Here is a 23,221-nt window from a genome sequence, read left to right on the forward strand (position 1 = left end):
ATAGCTCTGATTGCAAAGTTATGCCAGAGGTGATATCTCTGCTAGAGAAGGTTAACAAGCACTCAGATATAGGATCTGTAGCTATTGATTTGGTAAATGCATTCTTGCCTATTCTGATTATAAAGGAAGAAAATAAACAGGTCATATTCACATGGGACATGCAAAAATATTCATTTATAGTTTTGCCTCAGGGCTATGTTAACTCTCTTGCTCTTTGTCGTATTGTAGAATGAAGGTATCTGGACTGTCTGGTCAACCCACAGAACATCACACTGACGCTTTATATCAATAACATCATGCTGCTCAGGCAAGACAAATAAGAGATAGCCTTGCTGGAAGCCTTGATAAGGCACATGCTCCAGGGCATGGGGGAGAAGCCCTACAAAGATTCAGAATCCTGATAGTTTGGTGAAGTCTTTAGGGATCCAGTGGTCAGGAGTTTGCCAAAATATGCCTTCTAAAAAAACAAAAAATGCTGCACCTTGCATCCCCTACCATAAAGAAGGAAGCAAGGGAGGCTGATAGCTCTTTTTGGGTTCTGGAGGAAACATATCCCATGCCTAGGAATAGTGCTTGGGCCCATGTACTGGGTAACACTGAAGACTTCAGGTGTCTGGTGGAAAAATATGCAGCATGAAACTTATGGCAAGCCCCAAGGAGAGAATCACAATGCAAACCCTAATATTCTGGAGTAAGTTTACACCACCCACAGTAGATAAAATAATATGTCTTTTGGTAAAAGAGCTCCTGGTTTTTACCAGGTCTCGAGAGCCACAGAATACTTGACCATGGGGTACTAAATGGCCATGTATCTATAACTTCGCATTATCAGCTGGGTGATTTCCATTCTTCTAAATCATAAAGTCAGACTGGAATCCGTCAAGCAAAAGATGAAAATAGTACACCCATATTGGGCCTGAGCAGGACCAGAACAAGGTCAGAGCCATGAGAAGGTACCTCAGACACACCTGTCAGCTACAGCAGTTGTACCAGAAAGCCTCCTCAACTTTGCACCTAAGACCAGCTGAAGGAGGTGGAAGAGCCTGTCGATGCCCTCTAGCCACAGACCACACAGTTCTGTAGCTGAACAAGTAGGACTTATTGTTATAGCAAGGAAGAAGGTACACCATGGGGGTCACTTGGACATCTCAGTAAGAGTGTTAGAAAGAAATTACTCTAGAATTTGGGTTTGTGTTAACCTATTTGAGGGAGTGTTCAAGGGATTGGGACTTTGCTATGTACTGGATGCTGTCAGGAGGTGGGACAATTCTATGAATGGGCATCTTGATAAATCTTATCTGTAAGACGGAATGAATGAAGTGAAGCTGAAGCTATACTTGGGCAAAGAAGCCACACAACCATATCGGCTGTGATAAGGGGTTGTATGGTCATTTTTGTGGTTTGACCAATGTTCATCTTTTTTACAGTGTTTATAAGTGATTACAGACTGGTCTTACTTTTGTCTTGACCCATCATAGTCATGGGGAGGCCTTGTCTAACACTGATGTTTTGTGAAATTGTGTTGGTGTTTAATAGGAGGATAGCAAGGCATAGATGTGAGAACCAGGCCGGCTTCTAGCAATACTGAGGTTTGCTGATGGTGCCCAACCAGTTCCTGGCAGGAACTGCTTTCCTCTTCCTCAAGATAAAACATGATTTATGAACTGGGTAAGTGGATGAAGGCCAAAAATGGACAAGTGGCTGCTTCCAGCACATTTGAAGTTGGCTTTGAAAGCCACTAGGGAGGAGAAATGTTACCAAAGAGTGGAGTTGTGACAAGTAAACCTGGTCACCCACTTTGTGAGGAAGAAGAAATGACCTGAAGTAATAAAATAAATAGATGTAAAAAAATGTCTGGGCAGTGAGCAATGGCCTGACTCTCTTGTTAGGGGTCTGGAAAGAAAAGAGCAGGAAGATTGGAGACAAGGAGGTCTAGCACAGGGGCACGGACATATGGATTTGGGCACAATGTGTGAAGATTTTTGTGTCACGTGCTAACTTCCATCAGAACTCAGGAAAGGCGACCAAAGAAGTGAACAAATAAAATTATGTAAATGTGAAAAGTACCATTAAAGGAACCAGTGAAGAGACTGAATTATGAATAATGGGAAGGAGAGGCAGTAGCAGTGATACGAACTACTTTAGATTAGATAGGTGGGAATGGTCTTTCTGAAGAACTGGTGTTTAAGCTGAGGTCTGGGGATTAAGGAGTGAGTCATGTGAAGTGGAAGGAGGAGAACGCCAGGTGGAGGGAAGAGCATACATAGGACTTTGAGGTGGGAAAGAGGTTGGGCTATTTATGCGATTGAAAGAAGACAGTGCAACCAGACCAGGGCAAACAACGGGCAGATGGCACAAGAGGAGAGTGAGATATACAGCAGCCAAATTATACCAAACCAGGAAAGGAGTCTGGGTCTTATTCTAAGAAGTAACGAAACAGTTTTGAAAGGTTTCACGCAGAGATGTGATATGATCCAGTGAAAGTTTTTTAAAAGATTACTCTTTCCTGCCTGTGGAGAATGGACTGGAGGTGGGGAAAGAGGGGGATGGGAAGATTAGTTAGGAAGGTATTGCAATCATGTGAATTAATACCAATCCAAATCAAGACAGGCTTTCACCTACCTTGTGAATGGGTTACATTGTCTATCCTTGAGTGGAAAGTAGATGTGTAGGTGGATGACACAGCCTCCCTCTTAGAGCTGACAGTGCAGTGTCTGATGTTCTGACCAACTCCGTTCCCAGAATACGTGCGATATGTTATTTTATACATATGGTTCATCAGGATCAGTACAGATTTAATGTTAAGAGCTTACCTGCTGTACCTTTCAAACACCCCCCGGCCCGATATCTTGTCTTTTGAAAGCCGACTCCTATAGTCAATTGCAGATTAAATGTCCTACACATGAGCTTCTACCCCTAGACCCATATTGAAAAAAATAAGAAAATCAAAATCATGAAGGAATTAAATCTCTGTGTGTACATATATCTGTATACATAGAATTGTTTACAAGGGTCTGGATGCAGTTAAAAGGAAATGGAGTAAGTTCCCACTTAGCTTTGTTGAGCCAACGAGGTTGCCTGGGTGCTAGCCATACAGGGCAACACTTTCCCAAAGAACACAGAATCCTCAAGAACATCTGCCAACCTTGAGCTTAGTCAATTTGATTGCTCTTTGAAAAAACCATCAATGAGAGGTAACATACCCACTTCATTGAAAGCATTGTAATTCAATTCTTATTTACTCTCTGTTAATGGTGTCAACTCATTGAATATTACTGTTTTCCAAGAGAAAAAAAAGGAGAAGAATTCACTTAGATAGACTGGGGTCACAAATCTGTTCTATGCTTCATGAAACTCACCTGTCATTCAAATATAGAAAGAATTTTAAAAAGAGTTTTAAAAAGAGAATTAAGATTTATACTAAAATGATTTCTCATTTATAGTTTATGAGTATTTTTCATCAGAAATCTGCACTTAATGATTATTAATTCAGAAAATATAAAAATGCAATGATACAATCAGGCTGGTGGTATCTCAACTAAATGGTAGGAGAAGGGCAAAGAAAAAAATCATCATATGCAACTACAGCATTTTTTTCCTGAGTCTTAACATTGAAACTAGTTGTACCCATTCATAAAGTCCATACTTGATGTTTCAAATATTGGGGGAAAGACTATTGTGTATTACTGAGAGGCCGGAAGTTTGTGACATTTTTAAAATGTACTCTTTTGATTTTTTTTTTTTTTTTTTGCAGTACGCAGGCCTCTCACTGTTGTGGCCTCTCCCATTGTGGAGCACAGGCTCCGGACGCGCAGGCTCAGCGGCCATGGCTCACGGGCCCAGTCGCTCCGTGGCATGTGGGATCCTCCTGGACCAGGGCACGAACCCGTGTCCCCTGCATTGGCAGGCGGACTCTCAACCACTGCACCACCAGGGAAGCCCTACTCTTTTGATTTTAATACTGAAGTGCTGTGAATGCTGGTTTCTTTGGAAAGATATTAAAATAATTATAATCCTGACAGAATAATCAGGGCTTAGTGTTTGGGTAACAAATTATGGCATTGCTAATTGGAGCTCTAGCTTCAAGGTGAAAAAAGATAGGATAAATACCTTCAGGGAAAACTTATGTAAATAACTGATAATATATATAAACCACATTCTGCCTTAAATTTGTTTGAAAATGAGGTAAAAAAAAATGAACCAAGTCAAGCTAAATAAACAGCTCAAGAAAGTAAAATATATAATTTTTTTTTACATCACCTGCACTCTGGGATTTTGACCTGTCATGATCTAACGCCTTAATCATCGCCTGTCTCCTTGTGTTTCTGACTATGAAAGACATATGGCCTCAGTAACCCTCGCTTATCATGTGTCCAAGAATTTAGGCCCATGAGCTGAAGGATGAATCACAAGGAAATTCATCTCTGGAAATCTGATGACAGATGAGCTGGTAAGATGAGAATTAATGAACTGAACTTATTACAATGGACTCTGCCCACTGCTCTAATTCCTTACAAAACTTTTTCATTTGGTCTGATGTTATACTTAATAAATGTCTTTCCTCAGGACTTTTCCGGAATTTTCAAGAGTATCCACATCTTCTACCTCAACACAAACAGACATACCTCCTTCTTCCTTGCTTTATTTAGAAATAGGAATTTGATTAGTTCCATAATCATTTTATTTTAAAAAGCCAGGTTATAGTAGCTAATTGACTCATAACGTATGAATTTGTTGTGATCAGATATCTTTATATCTTAAGCAATTTAAAACTTTTTCCCTCTTTTCATAAGGACTAAACCTCCCAAATTCACTGTACGTTCTTCAAGTCAAATGAAGTTTTGAGTTATGTTTGCTAGCCTTTCATTAAATTTTGCCACCAATAATAGAATATTAGAATCATTAGTTTTGAGAGACTGTATTTTGTATTCAAAAACATTTTATACTTATCTTAAAAACTATATAAATACATTAAAGTGAAAAACATAATCATCATGCTATCCACTATTTTTTATGTTTTGGCATTACCTTCTAGACTTTGTTTAAAAGTATACAAATTTATGTATGTAAATGACTTTTGGAGATACATATATATATATATATGTATATGTATATTTATAATGACATGTACACTATTATTATAAATATTCTGCTTTTCAACTTAACCTTATAATAGAAGAACTTTTTATATACTCACAATAGTCACAATTATCAGTTTAAACTACTTCATGTCCATTGGCTTAAAATGCTCCCACTTACTTAGCAATTTTACTATAATAAAACTTTCAACTTTTCTTCAATTTTTTACAATTGGGAAAAATTATATGTAATAAGAGATAAAGCTGCAATAAATACCTTCTCACAAATAACTCTACTGAGTTGACTTTTTAGAAATAATTTTGATTTACAGAAAAGTTACAAAGATAGTAGAAATGTTCCCATGTATCATGCTACCCAGCTTCCCTATGTGTTAATATCTTGCATAACCATGATACATTTGTCAAGATTAAAAATATTAACGTTAACTAAACTACAGACTCTAGGCAAATTCACCAGTTTTTACATTAATGACCATCTTGAAACTTTTGGTTGATGTCTTTCATTAGTTCTGGAAAATTATCAGCCAGCATATTTTAAAATATTGACTGTACTCTGCTATCCCTTTCTTTTAACTTCTTTTTGTTATTTCTTATGTCTGTCCCTCTATGTTGCATTTTGGGCCATTTCTTCAAGTTTATCTTCTAATTTTTTAATTCTCTCATCTGCTGTGTCAGTCTGCTGCAAAGCCCATCCTCCAAGCTTTTGTTGTATTTTTTTTTGTATCTTTTTAATCTCTAGAAAGATTTATTTGGTACTTTTTCAAAAATATTTGGTTCCTCTTTACCTTTTTTTATTCCCACATGTATTTTTCATGCTTGCTTTCATTTCCTTAAATATAGTAATATATTAATTATCTATTGCATAACAAATTGCCTGAAGACTTAGCAGCTTGAAACAATACATATTTATTAGTTCCCATTTTCTATGGGTCATAAATCCAGGTACAACCCAGCTGGGTCCCCTGCTTCAGGGATTCTCACAACGTTGCACTCATGGTATCCGTCAGGGCTGTATCTGCATCTCGAGGCTTGACTCATGGTTGTTTGCTGGACTCTGTTCCTTGCAGGTTGTTGGGTTACGGGCTTCAGTTTCTCACCGGCAATATGCTGGAGGTCACCCTCAGCTGCTCTTTAACATTACAGCTAGCTTCATTAAAGCAAGCAAGTCAAGGAGACAGAGAGTGCTGGTAAGACCAAAGTCACAGTCACACACAATCATGGAAGCGACATTCCATCACCTTTGATGTCTGCTGTTCCTCAGAGTAAGTCACCACATCTGGCTCTCTCACTCAAGGGGAGAAAATTATACAAGAATGTGAATACTAAGAAGTAGGAATAATTGAGGACCATTTCAGAAACCTAACACAATTAAACAGTTATTTTATAGACTCTACCTAATAATTTCCCTATTATCAGGCCTAGCTCTGCTCTGTTGTTTTTACCACTTCTCACTCATGGTGCCTTGTCTCCTTGTGTGTTTTGTTATTTTTAACTGCAAACAGTTTGTTTTAATCAGTTTTATTTGTGGCAAAAGAATTATTTTGAGATCTGGAACGAAGGTGAATTTCTCTAGAGAGTATTTGCATTTGCTTCTATCAGGTGCCTATGGGAATTACCAGTCAATGTGCAATTAAGTTTTCATCTCTACACCTTGAGATCAATAACGTACTATGAATATAGGCTGAAACTGGCACAAGAATTTGCTTAAGATTCTAAATTATGAGTAGTGATGTTTTCTTCTTTTACTCTTATTTAGGTTTGTGGCTGTTGATTTCCCCTAACATCATCCTGGTGAGAGGGGATACATGTTTAGTTTTGTTTCAATATTTTGTACTGTGTGTAGTGTTTGATACCCCAGTTTAATGGCAGGTTGATATCTTTGCAGACTCTTTATATTGGGTAGACATTTTATTGTTTGTTCTTTATGCCCTTTGAAACTGGAAACTGTGAACACTAAAGCTCAAGTTCACAATGGTCAATTAACACCCTCAGAGTGAAATTTACCTTTGGTACTCCATCATATTCCTGTGTTCCTACCTTCACTTAGTGCTTTATCAAGAGGATATTTTACTTGTTCTCTACCTCACTGATGCATATAAGATTAAGAAATTTTTTTCTATGATACTTAGTTGTTTTCAATGAGATTGTATCCAGTTTCCTAGCCATCATATAACCAGAAAAAGAAAACTTGAGGGTTTCTCATGGTTCTTCATTTTATTGAACAAATATTTATGGATCTGATATTAGGTCCCAGAATCCATACTGGGCTTTGGAAGATCAGACATTACTCTACCTTCAAAGAGCTCACTGTTTAGCAGGGAGACAATTTTGCAAATTGTGACATAATACAGTGTAAATTCATCATTGAAGCAAAGATATTACTATAAGGGCACAGAGGCAGGTACAAATAACTCAGCCACAATGGGACTTTCAAGGTATGTATCTGGCTTTTGTATTTTGTAGGGTAACTCAGATACTCTTGCACTTTCTCCAAATGATAGTGAGAGACCTTTGACCAAAACATACTTCTGATAAAATGTTTACTAATTATATGAAACTTCTTGTAAAATTTAAATGAAATAGTATATTGACTTGTATTGAGCAGTGGCCTAACATTAAGAGCCAGAGTTTCCTTCTTGGCTTTGGTGTCAGTAGACTAGGCAGGCATCTTTGTTTTTATTTTATTTGTAGTAACTTGAGCCCTCAGGAGGTCATATGCCTTTCTCTTTCAATTCTGTGTGTTGTCTCAGTGAGGACAAGTGATACCCCTAGAAGAGAACCAAGCTGCTAGAAAGCTCTGAGATACAGCATGGTAGTCACTGGGGAAAAAATACAACATCAGAGCCTGGTCACTGGTATGATTTGTGTCTCTGTGTCACATTTTGGTAATTCTCACAATAGTTCAAACTTTTCATTGTTATTTTATTTGTTATTATATTGTATTTGAAAGATAAATAGGATGTCTGGAGGTGTGCGTCTAAGGAAAGTCCTTCTGCTTGCTTGTTCAAAGGCTTGGGAAGGTGGCATATTCTCTTTTCTTCCCAGGTAAATAAGACATGTAAAATGAACTTCTCATCTATCTGTATCCCAGGATTTTTAGAGGATCAAATAAGATAATTAATGTGAAGTCTTTACAAACTTTACAAACGGTAATGGTGGTTTTCTCAGTTTTGTTTCATATTTTGCCTAGGAAGTAACATAATAAAATATAGTTGAATTAAATGGTCCATTTCCCAAACTCAATCCCAACTTTCCTTCCCCGCACCTTACAAGAAATCTAAACCTTTCTAACGCATGGTTAAATTTTGGGTTCTTATTAGCCTAGAGGTCCTGTTTCACCATGCTTTTAGCCAAGACCTTGTTTGCATCTCCCTAGAGGTTATCTTCAGCTAAATATCCAAGAAAGGAAATTAGCAGAGGCCTAGGTTTCTCCTTAACCCATCTGAATTCATGTGGAAAATTTCCAGTCCTCTTTCTACTTCTTAATTTTTACCAAAAAAACTCCCAATTTGGCTAGATGGGTAAGGATTTTGGTGGGGGGGTGGTGAAGAAGAATGAAAGCATATTTTTGAAAATCTATCAGATAGATGAGAGGTAAATAATATAATTTAATGAGTGCCAGTTTACCAAACACATTATATTTACTAGATCTAATCCTTTCACTTACCTTGCAATCTAAGTTTCATTTTTTTCTGTTTTACAGATGAGGAAGACGAAACTCAGAGAAGTGAAAAAACTTATCCAAGGTCACACCCCAATGTAGTGCCGTATCTAAAATCCAAACACAGGACTCTCACTCCAAAGACGATGTCCTTTGCACAATGCTTCCCTACGATAGTAAAATAATTTTGTCTTTTCTACTCATTCTTTGTTAAGGAAAGTAAATTTATGATTTTCAAGTGTTCCATTAACCTATTCATTTAGTAGCTGACCATTTAGTTTAAGATAAATTGTCGGTAGGAACTTGGCTGGAAAATTGTTGGGGCTGATCTTAGAAAGAGTAAGAGGGGCTTTTGATTGTTTGTTTTGTCTCTGGTTTCTTTTTGTTCAGTTTTTCTAATGGAAGAATAAAAAGGAAAACATCTTTTCCAGGTGAGGCCTGAAGTCCTGCGACATTGAGTGATGCTGCATTTTGCTTTATTTGCACTTTACAATTGAAGGTTTGTGGCAGCCCGGCATAGAGCAAGTCTACTGATGTCACTTTTTCAACAGCATTTGCTCATTTTGTGTCTCTGTGTCACATTTTGGTAATTCTCACAATACTTCAAACTTCTCATTGTTATTGTACTTGTTATGGTGATCTGTGATCAGTGATCTTTGATGTTACTATTGTAATTGTTTGGGGCGCCCCTATAAGATGGTGAACTTAAATGATAAATGTGTGTGTTCTGTGCTTCCCTGGTGGCACAGTGGTTGAGAGTCCGCCTGCCGATGCAGGGGACGCGGGTTCGTGCCCCGGTCCGGGAAGAACACACATGCCGCGGAGCATGAGCCATGGCCGCTGAGCCTGCGCATCCGGAGCCTGTGCTCCGCAACGGGAGAGGCCACAACAGTGAGAGGCCCGCGTACAGCAAAAACAAACAAAAAAAATATGTGTTGTCTGAATGCTCCATCTACTGGCCATTCCCCTCATCTTTCTCCTTCTCCTTGGGCCTCCCTATTCCCTGAAATAGAACGATATTGAAATTAGGCCAATTAATAATCCCACAGTTGCCTCTAAATTTCAAGTAAAAGGAAGAGTCACATGTCTCCCACTCTAAATCAAAAGCTAGAAATGATTAAGCTTAGTGAGGAAGGCATGTTGAAAGCCAGAATAGGCTGAAAGCTATGACTCTTGGTGTCACTTAGCCAGTCTATGAATGCAGAGGAAAAGTTCTTGAAGGAAATTGAAGTGCTACTCGAGTGAGGACAAGAATGATAAGAAAGTGAAGCAGCCTTATTGCTGATTTGGAAAAAGTTTTAGTAGGTAGATGATCAAACCAGCTACAACGTTCCCTTAAGCCAAAGCCTAATCCATAAGAAGGCCCTAACTCTCTTCAATTCTATGAAGGCTGAGAGAGGTAAGGAAGATGAAGAAAAGTTTGAAGCTATCAGAGGTTCATTCATGAAGTTTAAAGAAAGAAACCATTTCTATAACATAAAAGTACAAGCTGAAGCAGCAAGTGCTGATGTATAAGCTTCAAGTTATCCAGACGACCTAGCTAAGATCATTAGTGAAGGTGGCTGCACGAAACAACAGATTGTTAATGTAAACAAACAGCCTTCTACTGGAAGAAGATGTCATTTAGGACTTTCATAGTTAGAGTATAGAACTCAATGCCTGGTTGCAGAGCTTCAAAGGACAGGCTGACTCACTTCTTAGGGGCTAATGAAGTTGGTGACTTGTAAGCTGAAGCCAATGTTCATTTACCATTCCAAAAGTGCTAGGGCCATTAAGAATTATACTAAGTCTACTCTGCCTGTGCTCTATAAATGGAAAAACAAAGCCTGGATGACAGCACATCTGTTTACAACATGGTTTATTGAATATTTTAAACCCACTGTTGAGAATTACTGCTCAGAAAAAGAGATTCCTTTCAAAATATTACTGCCTACTGACAATGCACCTGGTCATCCAAGAGCTCTGATGGAGATGTACAATGAGATTCATATTGTTTTCACACCAGTTAACACAGCACCTATTCTGTACCTCATGGATCAAGGAGTAATTTAGACTTTTAAGTCTTATCACTTAAGAAATATCCTTTGTATGGATATTGTTGCCATAGATAGTGATTCCTCCTATCAGTCTGGGAAAAATCAATGGAAAACCTTCTGGAAAAAAGTCACCATCCTAGATGCCATTAAGAACATCTGTGATTCATGGGAAAAGTTCAAAATATTAACATTAACAGTGTTTGGAAGAAACTGATTTTAACCCATATGGATGACTTTGAAGGATTCAAGACTTCAGTGAAGGAAGTGACTGCAGATGTGGTAGAAATAGCAAGAGAACTAGAATTAGAAATGGATCCTGAAGATGTGACTAAATTTCTGCAATCTCTTAATAAAACTTGAACAGATGAGGAGTTGTTTCTTATGGATGCACAAAGAAAGTGGTTTCTTGAGATGGAAGTTATTCCTGGTGAAGATACTGTGACGATGGTTGAAATAACAACAAAGGATTTAGTATATTACATAAACTTAGGTGATAAAGCAGCAGCAGGGTTTGAGAGGATTGACACCAACTTTGAAAGAAAGTCCACTGTAAGTAAAATGCTATCAAATAACATTGCATGCTACAGAAATTGTTCATGAAAAGAAGAGTTAATTGATGCAGCAAACTTCACTGTTGTCTTATCTTAAGAAATTGTCACAGCCAGCAGCGAAAAGATTATAGCTCGCTGAAGCCTCAGATGATGGTTAGCATTTTTTGGCAATAAAGTATTTTAAAATTAAGATACATACATTGTTTTTTAGACATAATGTTATTGCACATTTAATAGACTATAGTGTAAACATAACTTCTATATGCACTGGGAAACCAGAATATTTGTGTGATTTGCCTTATTGAGACTTGGGCTTTATTGCAGTGGCCTGGAAATGAACCCTCAATATCTCCAAGGTATGCCTTATACACTTTTGTTATAATAGTAAAAAGTAGTTTAATATTTAAAGAAAAAATATATAGGTGAAATGTCTAAATAAGTCAGAGAATAGAGGGAAAAAAATTGGGACTCCAGAACTGTGCTTCTTTTCCTTCTTTTTTCTTGGAGGCAATAAAAACTAGGTTGGAATAAAACCTCCAAAAGTGACTACCTGTTGCTTACATGGGATGTCCAATGGCTCCTGGCAAAAGAAAAGCAGAAATCAGTTTGAGCCACTGACATCTCACCTCCTTTGACAAGCAAAACAAAATAAAATAAACTCTCAAAGGAAGAAACCCTTCTGCCTCGCCATGCTTCTCTCAAGAAAAAGTAGAATTAGTAATAGTATATTTACTATAGATGAAATAGGTCATATGGTAAACTCAGGGTGGGGAAAGAAGAAGAAAACAGAACCTGAAAGGCCCGCATTGATATGTAGTCCAACTTCTTCACTTTATAGGTGAGAAAAGAGGCCCAAAGAGGGTCAGTGACTTGCCTGGGAATACACAGGGAGTTAGAAACCAATTGACATTAACATCACAGCCATCTGCTTCCAGCCCAGTGATGCTTCCACCACTGCATTATTGCTTGTGTAGAAGGGAGGAGAAATATACACACAGCATTTCAGGAATTTTCATGTGTGCCTCTACTCCTATATAACTATTTTTCAACCTTCTTATATTCCTAGCAACTGAGCTCCAGGAAAAAAAGAGACTCTATCCTTTTGCATTAGATGTTTATCCTTCAGAGCTAACGTACTAGTGCAGCTGAAAAGCATATAAATGAATTCTTAACCCAGGAGCCTATATCTATGGCAGCACATTAGTTCTGTGCTATTAAAAAGAAGCATGTGTCTCTATTATAACAATAGAGTGTTCATTATGAAACAGCAGACCCTATGAGCTATATAATTGAATACAGAGCCATCCAGAATTTGCAAACAGAACTTCTGGTACAAAGAGTGTGTGAAATCCTTGTCATGATGTAACAACCATTCCCTGCAGCCCAAAGAAGAGGCTGAAAACACAGTCAAAGAGAATTAATATTTTCTGGTGTGAATGCATCACTGGCTGCACAAGGTGATTTTACTGTGCATTATACTTTAATTATAACTGAGCTGTAGCTATCTATTCCACTTCATTCCCTAATTATATATGCAAAAAGCATTTCACAACTTCCATGCATAAAAAAGATTGGAGGGATTTCATGGCAGGCTTGCTCTGAGTTCCTCCTTCCTTTCTTGGCCTGTGGACTCTCCCTTCAATGGTACATTTGAAGAGACCAAGACAAAGTTTGTGATGCTCTGATCGTCTCAGAAGGTCTGGAGTGTCTGAGCTTGTTCCATTCATGAATAATTTTCTTCTACTGTTATTATATACACTCTGGCCAGCTAACTCTTCCAATGCCATGGTCATATGTAACTTCCTGTTCACAAATCTTTTCCTTTTTTTTATAAAAATTTTAATCATTCCAAAAAATTGAGCTATAATTGACATACAGCATTATATTAATTTCAGATGTACAACATAATGATTCAGTTTCAAAATGATCACATAAGTCTAGTTAACATCCAACATATCTTCTTTCTATATCTACTCTCCTCCCCACCTAAAACAATCTTTAATTAGTCATTTTACTTTATTTTCTTTATCTTCAGTGCTATCACTTCAAGCTACTCTTGAACTCCTTCTGAGAACCCTACAAGAAAGCTGTTTTTGTCCTCATTTTTCAGTGGAGAGGAGAGAGATAGGGAGTTTAAAGGGTTTCCTTAAGGTGACACAATCAGTGGCAGAATAAGGTTTGAGCCACATCTTTTGATTTTGATTCCCACTCTTTCACACTATTACTGTCATGCATCATTTGAAAGCAGTATTTAACTTCTCATTGGGATAGCAGGGGTGTGCCAAATCCAGCTTGCAGTGCCTTACAAGAGCAAACTGTAGGCAACTCTTGACGGTCTCATATTCAGTGACTCCTGTCAGTAGCCTGAAGTTGGCCATGGTGAGTATGAAATTGACACACACTGCAAATCAGAGCTCCACCTGCTTTCTCTGAGAACCAGGTATTCATCACCCACTAGACTGCCCTGAATATGGGAAATAGATCTACGAATTCCCTGAGAAATACCATAATTTGTAACACAATGCCATCTTCATTACTGAACTTGAATAATGTGTGTATGAACACTACTCATGACTGAGGAAAAGCTTAGCTATTTATCTAGACTTCCTCTCATTACTCTTTCAATATTCTAAAGACAGGAGAGTTACCTGATAGAATAAGGGCTTTTACTCAAGGTGGTAAATTCAGAATTTTTGAATGAATCCTTTGGCTTTCAGAGTATTTATGGTTTTAAAAGCAATCAGCAGATTAAGAGCTTAGGTGCCCAGGAAGGCTTGAAGATGATACACAGCACTCCCAAAGTAGGAGGCTCCAGGAAAACAAGCGGTTCTTGACATCCAAATATACTCTAACCAGACATGGGAGGCATGTGAGGGAATGATTTCTGGAAGATAGATCTGGGCATTTCTGAAAAAAAGTAAATGAGTGCATGTGGCTTTTTCAAGGGTGATAAAAGGAAAACAATTTAGAAATTCCCTATTTCCTTCTCATCAAAAATTCCTGGACTTTCACAAAAGCGCAGATTTTAGCTACTCACAAGATTGAAGTTTAAATCCAAGAGCAAAGTCTTAAAAAACTCACATTAAACCTGAACTGAAGATGGGTTTGAAACATCAACGCTGGGACCAAAAATAAGCACCGACTTTCTAGATAGAAAGTGACGTGTAAGCTTTTTACCAAACATCTAGTGCAAATCTGAAATCACAAAGTAATAGAAACACAACACTAAAATTCAGCACATGTTATACTGATTAGAGATTCAATTAGGTTCTCTATATAGCATAGACAGCTGCATCAGATGGTATGTGTACTTCTTAATGGACGTTTGAATTTATATATGTGCTGATCTTAAAAAATTTATTTGTGGTGACCTCAAAAGTTGATAGAGAGATTAAATACTAATATGTAATTGCCAGATTCTACAGATGTGTTTTTGCCACCTTTATTGGAACTACCTTTGGAAAAAGTCTCAAAGGCAAATATCTTCAGTTAATAGAGAACAGTCCTGACAGGAGTTTTAGTAGTCTTATATCCAATATTAATTAGAATAAAGGCTTTAGAGAACATCTAAAACAGTGGGGAACAGTATAAAGAAGCAGAAGAGGGTAATAACTAAGAGAATGGATTAGAGAGCTGGACTATCTAAATCCCCCCCCACACACTCCCACACCCATCTCCTCTTCTTACAAGTTGTTAGACTTTGGGCAAGTTGCTTAAACTTTATGTCCTTTGGTGTACTCATCTGTTAAATGGGTGCAACAACAAAACTGCATTCCTCTTAGGGTTATTGTAAATAATTAAATAATTTCAATATAAAGGGCTTAGAATAATAACTGACATGTAGTAAGTGTCTAATAAATGTTAACTTTTAACCCAGTCAGCTTTCTCATTTCACAAGATAAAATACTGAAGCCTATAGAGGTTAAATGCATTATTCAAAGTTATGTAGCAAATTTAAGGTAGAATTGGAATTAGAACACATGCCCTCCTTTCCTTTGTTCCACCACCCTCCCCTATAGTACTGCATAAGTTATTTGTATTTATTCAATTAAACAAATATTATCAAACTCTTCTCAGGATTGGGGTTCTCTCAGCACTTCCTCCTATACAAAAGTAAAAGACAAATTTAGTTCTCAGACATAAGGTCTTATGATTCCAAATGAATTGTTTTCACCTCTTCAGCATGCTACTACTTCTCAGTTATATGTTTTGGAATGAGATCTTTCCCATTTGTTTGTGAAATAGGAAAAATTCCTGTTTCAACAATAGTCCCAGGAAGCTTATGTAAATGAATTACATAAAGGTGTTTCAATCACTGTTGAGAGAAATAAATACATTCAAAAGAGAGGAAAGAACAAATGAAGTACAAAGTTGGGTAAACAATTTTCAAATTCGATATTTTACCCAGACAATGATAAAACCAGCTACCAAAGAGGTTGAGATGGAGCCTTACTCTGTGTCCCTGGAGACAGGAAACTCTTCTGAAAGAACTATAAAATATGGATTAGCACCACAGAACCTATTACTGACTTGGCTTTGGTAAACTCTTTAATCTGCAACCCTAGAAACAGCTCACAAGGAAGAAGCTGCCAGGCATCACTGAACATTACTGCCACTACTGCTGTTACTGCTGCTGTTGCTGTTACTGTTTTAGTCTCTCATCGTTATTCACTTTGGATATTCTTCTGCCTCTGAAAGAAAGATGATTAATTCATGATTTTCTCAGAGTACTCTAGTTTCAAAATGAAGATGATGGTTGAAAAGAACAGAGAGAGCCTCTGAGAAAGCAGACCATGGTTGTAAGTCCAATGCCCTTGTAAATTATGGAAACTGATGGGTCCAGAGAGTTCATAGAGTGTGAAATCCAAGACTACTGATTACATTTAGGCCAAGATGGATACAGGTATGAGGTTGAGGCAGTGAAGTTGCTGGTAGCAGCAGGAAATTGGTCAAAGTTTCAACATGAGGCAAATTCTAAGTACAAAGACTAGGAAAACAGAAACCAATCAACAAGATAATTATGCATGCAAAAATTGAAGCAAAGGTAGGGAGAGAGAGACTGAGATCTGAAGAGGTGAATATAATGTTGAAGAAAGCTCCAAATTTGAAGGCTGAAATGGGGCCAAGAGCTGGAGGGACTCAGAAGTACGTTTGGGTATTATTTAAACCAGTATGAGTTCTTCAGTTTCTGTGTTGCTGTGGTCTAGATCATGATACCCCATACAGATTCTTAGCAGTTAGGCCTCTAAACCTTGGGAAATGTTTCCAGGATCTGCCTTCTGTTGGTTTCGCCCAAGAGCTGACTCAGTCTGAGATGTGCAAATTCTATCCCATAGATGCATGGAGTTCTGTGAGTCTGATTTCTTCCCCTGTGCAGACTATTCAGGTGAATGCCTTACCCCTGAATATGGTTTTTTCAGGTTCCTTTGATTTTATACACTTCAGACAACAGGCCAGGCTGGATTAATACTCTCCACAGGCTCTGGAATTCTAGTTAAAGTCTAGCCCTACGGTTTGCACTAGACAAGATTTGGTTGGACATGGTGGTTTACTAGTGGTATTGCTGCAGCTTTTTAATGGCCAGGCTCAGGTGTTATGCAATGCTTCATAGTGTTGAAATAAGCTTATGTACTATAAGCCCTGTGCTTCCTTCTATGTACATTAGATATTCTTTTTGATTTTATCTGGTTTGAGGTTCATAGAGCTTACTGTGGTTTCATGCATTTCACTTGTTTTGAAAAACAGCTAGAATCTTATTACTTCTGTTTCTTTCTCTCTTTCTCTCTAGTCCTCTCCCTCTTTCCCTCTCTTATCAGTTCTCCTTCTGTATTCCATTTATTTGTTATATTAAAAAAATTGTCTCATATGTTTCTTAGATGCTTTTCTTTACCTTGCATCTTTCTCCTTTTGGTGCTTACGTTGAATATTTTCTACTGATCTGTCATTTAGTTCACTATCTTCCATCATTTTGCTTCTAATCTGCTACCAATCCTATCTATTGAATTTGTAAGTTTACTTTAGTATTTTATAGGTCTACAATTTCCATTTGACCTTTTCATAAACTTTAAGTTACTGGTGAAATTATTTATCTTTTCCTTTATTTTCTTACATATTAATCCTAGTTATAAGTCCCCATCTGATAACTATATTATGGCTTTGTTTCAATTACCTACTTTTTTCTCTGAGGTTTTGGTTATCTGATTCTGCTTTTATAATTCCTAATTTGATTTCAGATATTTTGAGTAAAGCACTTTAGACATTCTGAATAATGTTATTTTTCTCCAAAGAGGAATAAGATTTCCTCAGGCAGGCAGATAGAATACTTGCACATCACCTTGGTCTTACTAGGACTGTTTTTTGACTTTGTTAGGTCAGCTCTATTTCAGCTTTGCCCATACTTTGAAGACACAACCCTCAGTCCTTTCTGCTAGTCATGGTCCTTTCTGGGTTCTCAACAGAAAGCTTGAGTTTTTACCAAGGCTCTTCCACCTTGGTGGGCTTTGAGCCCCAATCTCTGTGTTCCCAACACTTCATGGTTGTTTAAATCTCTGACCATGTCTGTAGTCTCCAAGATACTCTTTTCTTCTGCATTTTTTCCTTCTGGATTTCTAGTCCTGCACATGTCCAGCATTGGAGTTAGACAAAACTCCAATGAAATATTTATATTATACGTTGGAGTTCACTTGTAGGGTTTCCACTTCTCTGTGATTTCTTACCTTAAATCCTTGACACTTTGGTTGCCACAAACTTCAACCTCTGGCTCCTGTTCCTGGTAAGACTGCTGCTTTCTGCTCAGGCTCCCCACCACCCACCCCTAGCTGCCCTACAGTGCAAATGAGAAAATCTTTCCAGGGGAACTGGCAGGTGAATTTGAAGCTGAATATTGTGCATTTATTCTTTCAGGGTTCATTGCCTTCAGATCATGCCTATATTATTTGTTCTTAAATGCCTTTGAATACTTGTTTTATATATAAACATAAATATACATATTTTAACACAACAATGTAAAGCAATTATACTCCAATAAAGATGTGAAAAAGAAATACCTATTTTAATAGTTATATTTGTCTTCAGTATAATAAAAACTATTCTATCATGACTGAAATCCATAGTTTATTATACAATTGTAAATATGTAAACACATGTTTATTTTATGATCCTTATACATTTTAATTTATTTTCAGTTTTATTTAGAGTTTAAGATGGCTTAGGGAAAAAAAAGGCTATTTGTGAAATTTGTTTACTGAATACAAAAAAAATTCAGTACAAACTAAAAATGAAATAAATAAACATATAAAACTGAAGGGTATATATGGTTTTTTGAATAAGCATAGTATCACATCTGAGTCTGTTTCCAGGTGGCCAAGGCAATAAAAGAAACATTATCCAATACATAAATCTCATTATCAAAAAGAAAAAGCATATAAGCTACTTAGACAGAAAATATAATTTTTCATAGTATGAAATTTTTAAATAAAACATTTTAGTAAGATTATCTATAAAGGCTTTATCTAAAACGTCAAAGTGTTTTTTTGCAACCTACATTAAAAGCCAAGGTGATGGCATTACATAACAACAGAATAAATATATATTTGTTTGCATTGATAACAGATGACAATAGCCAAATATTTACTAAACCTTGAAGGATATTATAAGCTTCTGCTACCTTTTTCTTTTGTTATATTTTTCTTATACCTTTGGAAATATCAATGAAATAAAAAATAGTGAATGGAAATCCATATTTACTTCATTATGCATTTAATTTTTAACTGTAATATCTAAAGGCATTGAACATTGAGGAAATGTCATCACATATGTATGAACACTAATCTGATAAACTTAGAAATAAGTACGTGAGTAGACTGGAATCAAGATATCAATATATTGGTAACAGATAGATTACATAGAAGGGGTCTGGTCAAACTTATTAGCAAGCCAGTGTCAAACTATCCTGCCTGTTGGTGGATGCAGCTGAGTTTCCAACATAAGTAGGTGTACTTGTTGAATAAATGGATGGAAAAACGAATGGATAAATACACAAAAAAAGTGAATGGATTTTGGCCCCAGACATTAGGATAATGCTCACCTCACAGTCAGAGTTAAAGGACCCCAGCTGTGGGATTTGGAGAGCTTGGTGGGTGATGAACCAGGCATCTTGATACTAACTTTCCAATTTCATCCGCATCTTTTATAAGCCATCTGTAACATTACAGTGTTGCCTCAATTAACAAAGCCTTTGGAACAAAGCTCCTTTATAATCAAGTTGGCAGCATTAACAATAGCTCATAAACATGCAAAGTATGCTACCATGTGTCATTCAGCTCAGTGACAATGTTCCAATTAGGGTGCATGTGTGCACATGGCAAAATACTGTTGTGAATGGCTCTCATTGGCATGCACAGTCAAAAGAACAGATCCCAGTGTCCCTGTGGAATTTTTTAGCTTGCTCTTTCCCCTTGGCTTTTCTTTTTTTCTGATCTTTGTTCCACATTTAATGGTAATCTTCTTCCCACTCAGGTGCCTGATGTCCTTTTGTTCTTTAGTTACTTATCTTGACCTTGCCAAAAAAAACTGAAAAAAACAGGTCCCATGGGTAGCTCTTTACACTTGTGGCTTACCCTACTGATCTCAGTTACTTCCTACGTTTATGCAGTAGGTAGTATGCATTCTATAACCACATCTGCCAATAGTGCTGAGCATGGATAACAAACATTTTAGAATGAGTGCTGGGAAAAACATCACATGATCTATGGCATAAAGCCTCCACTGTTGACTCCCACACTCCTCAACAATCAGTCTTTCTAGCTGAGCTCCAGTTTCTACACTTACCAAGTAAGAAATCAATGACCTCTAAGGATCCTTCCAGATCTAAACTTTCTAGGATTCAAAAGTCAAAATTGAAAATGTATAGAGAAAATGTACTATCTCTCTCCAATTTCTAAGAGTTGGGAGAGTTGAACATGTAAATTCTGGCTGATGCTGTTTTATGGGGCTGAGTCACAAAAGAAGACAGATGTCTTTGATAATATTTCTCTTGAAATGTGAAAGATATTGTGTCTGGGATTCTTAATAATCTCTTAGGGGAAAAAATGCAGAGAATTACAAAACTAAGTGGCATGATACCACTACTATCACCTCAGAATCTGGGTAGAAGTTTCAAGAGTCAGGACATGATTCACCATGTTCTTTTTTCTTTGAGTCTGCAATCATGGAAGTGTGTACCAAAATGTAACCTCCATCAGCCTCTGTCCCTGAGTGTCTGTGATGAGCGTATCTCTCTTGTCCACTCACTTCATGCACATAATGAGTGAGAGAAAATCTTGGTATCAGTAAGCTACTGAAAAACAAACCAACCAACCTGAAGTGCTGAGAATTGTCAAACCCAGCTTTCTTCCACTGCAGTTCTCCTGCCTCTCCACTAGCCCAAGGCATTAAGGAAGGTGGAAGGGAGAAGTTTGTTATTTGGGTTTACTGGAATAGTCCTGCTGGCACAGCAATGCTGGGCATTTTGCCTGTAACTATTCAGAGAGGATATAGCAGGGTCTGTTCTTGAGCTTCGAATTTTGCTACTGTGAAGGTGAGGGATTTAAAAGGTAGGAAGTATATCTTCAATGATGCAAAAGTATGTAAAACATTCTTTCTTCTCCTTTTGTGTTATTCTATCCCTCCACAGTTCTTGAATGTCAGATTGATAAGGACCTTATAAGAAATGCTATCATTGTTCTCAATGGTGAAAAACTGAAATCATTTCCACTAAGATCAGGAACAAGACAAGATTGCCCACTCTCATCGCTATTATGCATCATAGTTTTGGAAGTTTTAGCCACAGCAATAAGAGAAGAAAAAGAAATAAAAGGAATACAAATTGGAAAAGAAGTAAAACTGTAATTGCTTGCAGATGACATGATTCTATACATAAAGAATCCTAAAGATGCTACCAGAAAACTATTAGAGCTAATCAATGAATTTGATAAAATAGTAGGATATAAAATTAATACACAGATATCTCTTTTATTCCTATACAGTAAGGGTGAAAATTCTGAAAGAGAAATTAAGGAAACACTCCCATTTACCACTGCAACAAAAATAATAAAATACCTAGGAATAAACCTACCTAGGGAGACAAAAGACCTGTATGCAGAAAACTATAAGACACTGATGAAAGAAATTAAAGGTGATAAAAACAGATGGAGAAATATACCATGTTCTTGGATTGGAAGAATCAACATTATGAAACTGACTATACTACCCAAAGCAATCTACAGATTCAATGCAATCCCTATCATACTAGCAATGGCATTTTTCACAGAACTAGAACAAAAAATTTCACAATTTGTATGGAAACACAAAAGACCCTGAATAGCCAAAGCAATCTTGAGAAAGAAAAATGGAGCTGGAGGAATCAGGCTCCCAGACTTCAGACTATACTACAAAGCTACAGTAACCAAGATAGTATGGTACTGGCACAAAAACAGAAATATAGATCAATAGAACAGGATAGAAAGCCCAGAGATAAACCCACACACATGTGGTCACCTTATCTTTGATAAAGGAGGCAAGAATGTACAATGGAGAAAAGACAGCCTCTTCAATAAGTGGTGCTGGAAAAACTGGACAGCTACATGTAAAGGAATGAAATTAAAACACTTCCTAACACCATGCACAAAAATAAAATCAAAATGGATTAAAGATCTAAATGTAAGTCCAGACACTATCAAACTCTTAGAGGGAAACATAGGCAGAAAACTCTATGACAGAAATCACAGAAAGATCCTTTTTGACCCACCTCCTAGAGAAATGGAAATAAAAACAAAAATAAACAAATGGGACTTGATGAAACTTAAAAGCTTTTGAACAGCAAAGGAAACCGTAAACAAGATGAAAAGACAACTCTCAGAATGGGAGAAAATATTTGCAAATGAAGAAACTGACAAAGGATTAATCTCCAAAATATACAAGCAGCTCATGCAGCTCCATATCAAAAAAACAAACAACCCAATCCAAAAATGGGCAGAAGACCTAAACAGACATTTCTCCAAAGAAGGTATACAGATTGCCAACAAACAAACACATGAAAAGATGCTCAACATCTCTAATCATTAGAGAAATTCAAATCAAAACTACAATGAGGTATCACTTCACACAGGTCAGATGGCCATCATCAACAAATCTACAAACAATAAATGCTGGAGCAGATGTGGAGAAAAGGGAACCCTCGTGCACTGTTGGTGGGACTGTAAATTGATACAGCCACTATGGAGAATAGTATGGAAGTTCCTTAAAAAAGTAAAATTAGAAACAACATATGACCCAGGAATCCCACTACTGGGCACATACCCTGAGAAAACCATAATTCAAAAAGAGTCGTGTACCACAATGTTCATTGCAACACTATTTACAATAGCCAGGTCATGGAAGCAACCTAAGTGTCCATCAACAGATGAATTGATAAAGAAGATGGGGCACATATATAAAATGGAATATTACTGAGTCATAAAAAAGAAACAAAATTGAGTTATCTGTAGTGAGGTGGATGGACCTAGAGTCTGTCATACAGAGTGACGTAAGTCAGAAAGAGAAAAACAAATTCCATGTGCTAACACATATATATGGAATCTAAGAAAAAAAAAGAAAGGTTCTGAAGAACCTAGGGGCAGGACAAGAATAAAGATGCAGACATAGAGAATGGACTTAAGGACACGGGGAGGGAGAAGTGTAAGCTGGGACAAAGTGAGAGAGTGGCATGGGCATATATACACTACCAAATGTAAAATAGGGGATATATGTATATGTATATTTGATTCACTTTGTTATACAGCAGAAACCAACACAATAATGTAAAGCAATTATACTCCAATAAAGATGTAAAAAAAA

The 23,221-nt window shown here is 37.1% G+C and overlaps 1 protein-coding gene across 1 annotated transcript in view; it reads right to left on the bottom strand.

Annotated features, from left to right (window-relative positions):
• TP63 (tumor protein p63) overlaps positions 1 to 17,881 on the bottom strand; it is a gene marked incomplete at both ends in the record, with an annotated part of 244,135 nt that extends 226,254 nt beyond the window's left edge. Inside the window, one exon of the mRNA XM_079704358.1 lies at positions 17,823 to 17,881. Coding sequence (XP_079560484.1) covers positions 17,823 to 17,881 — 59 coding nt within the window. The remainder of the gene's footprint in view (positions 1 to 17,822) is intronic.
• Positions 17,882 to 23,221: the final 5,340 nt, after the last annotated feature.

This window comes from Hyperoodon ampullatus, assembly GCF_949752795.1.
Source record: "Hyperoodon ampullatus genome assembly, chromosome: 5".
Classification (NCBI taxonomy): Eukaryota; Metazoa; Chordata; class Mammalia; order Artiodactyla; family Ziphiidae; genus Hyperoodon; species Hyperoodon ampullatus.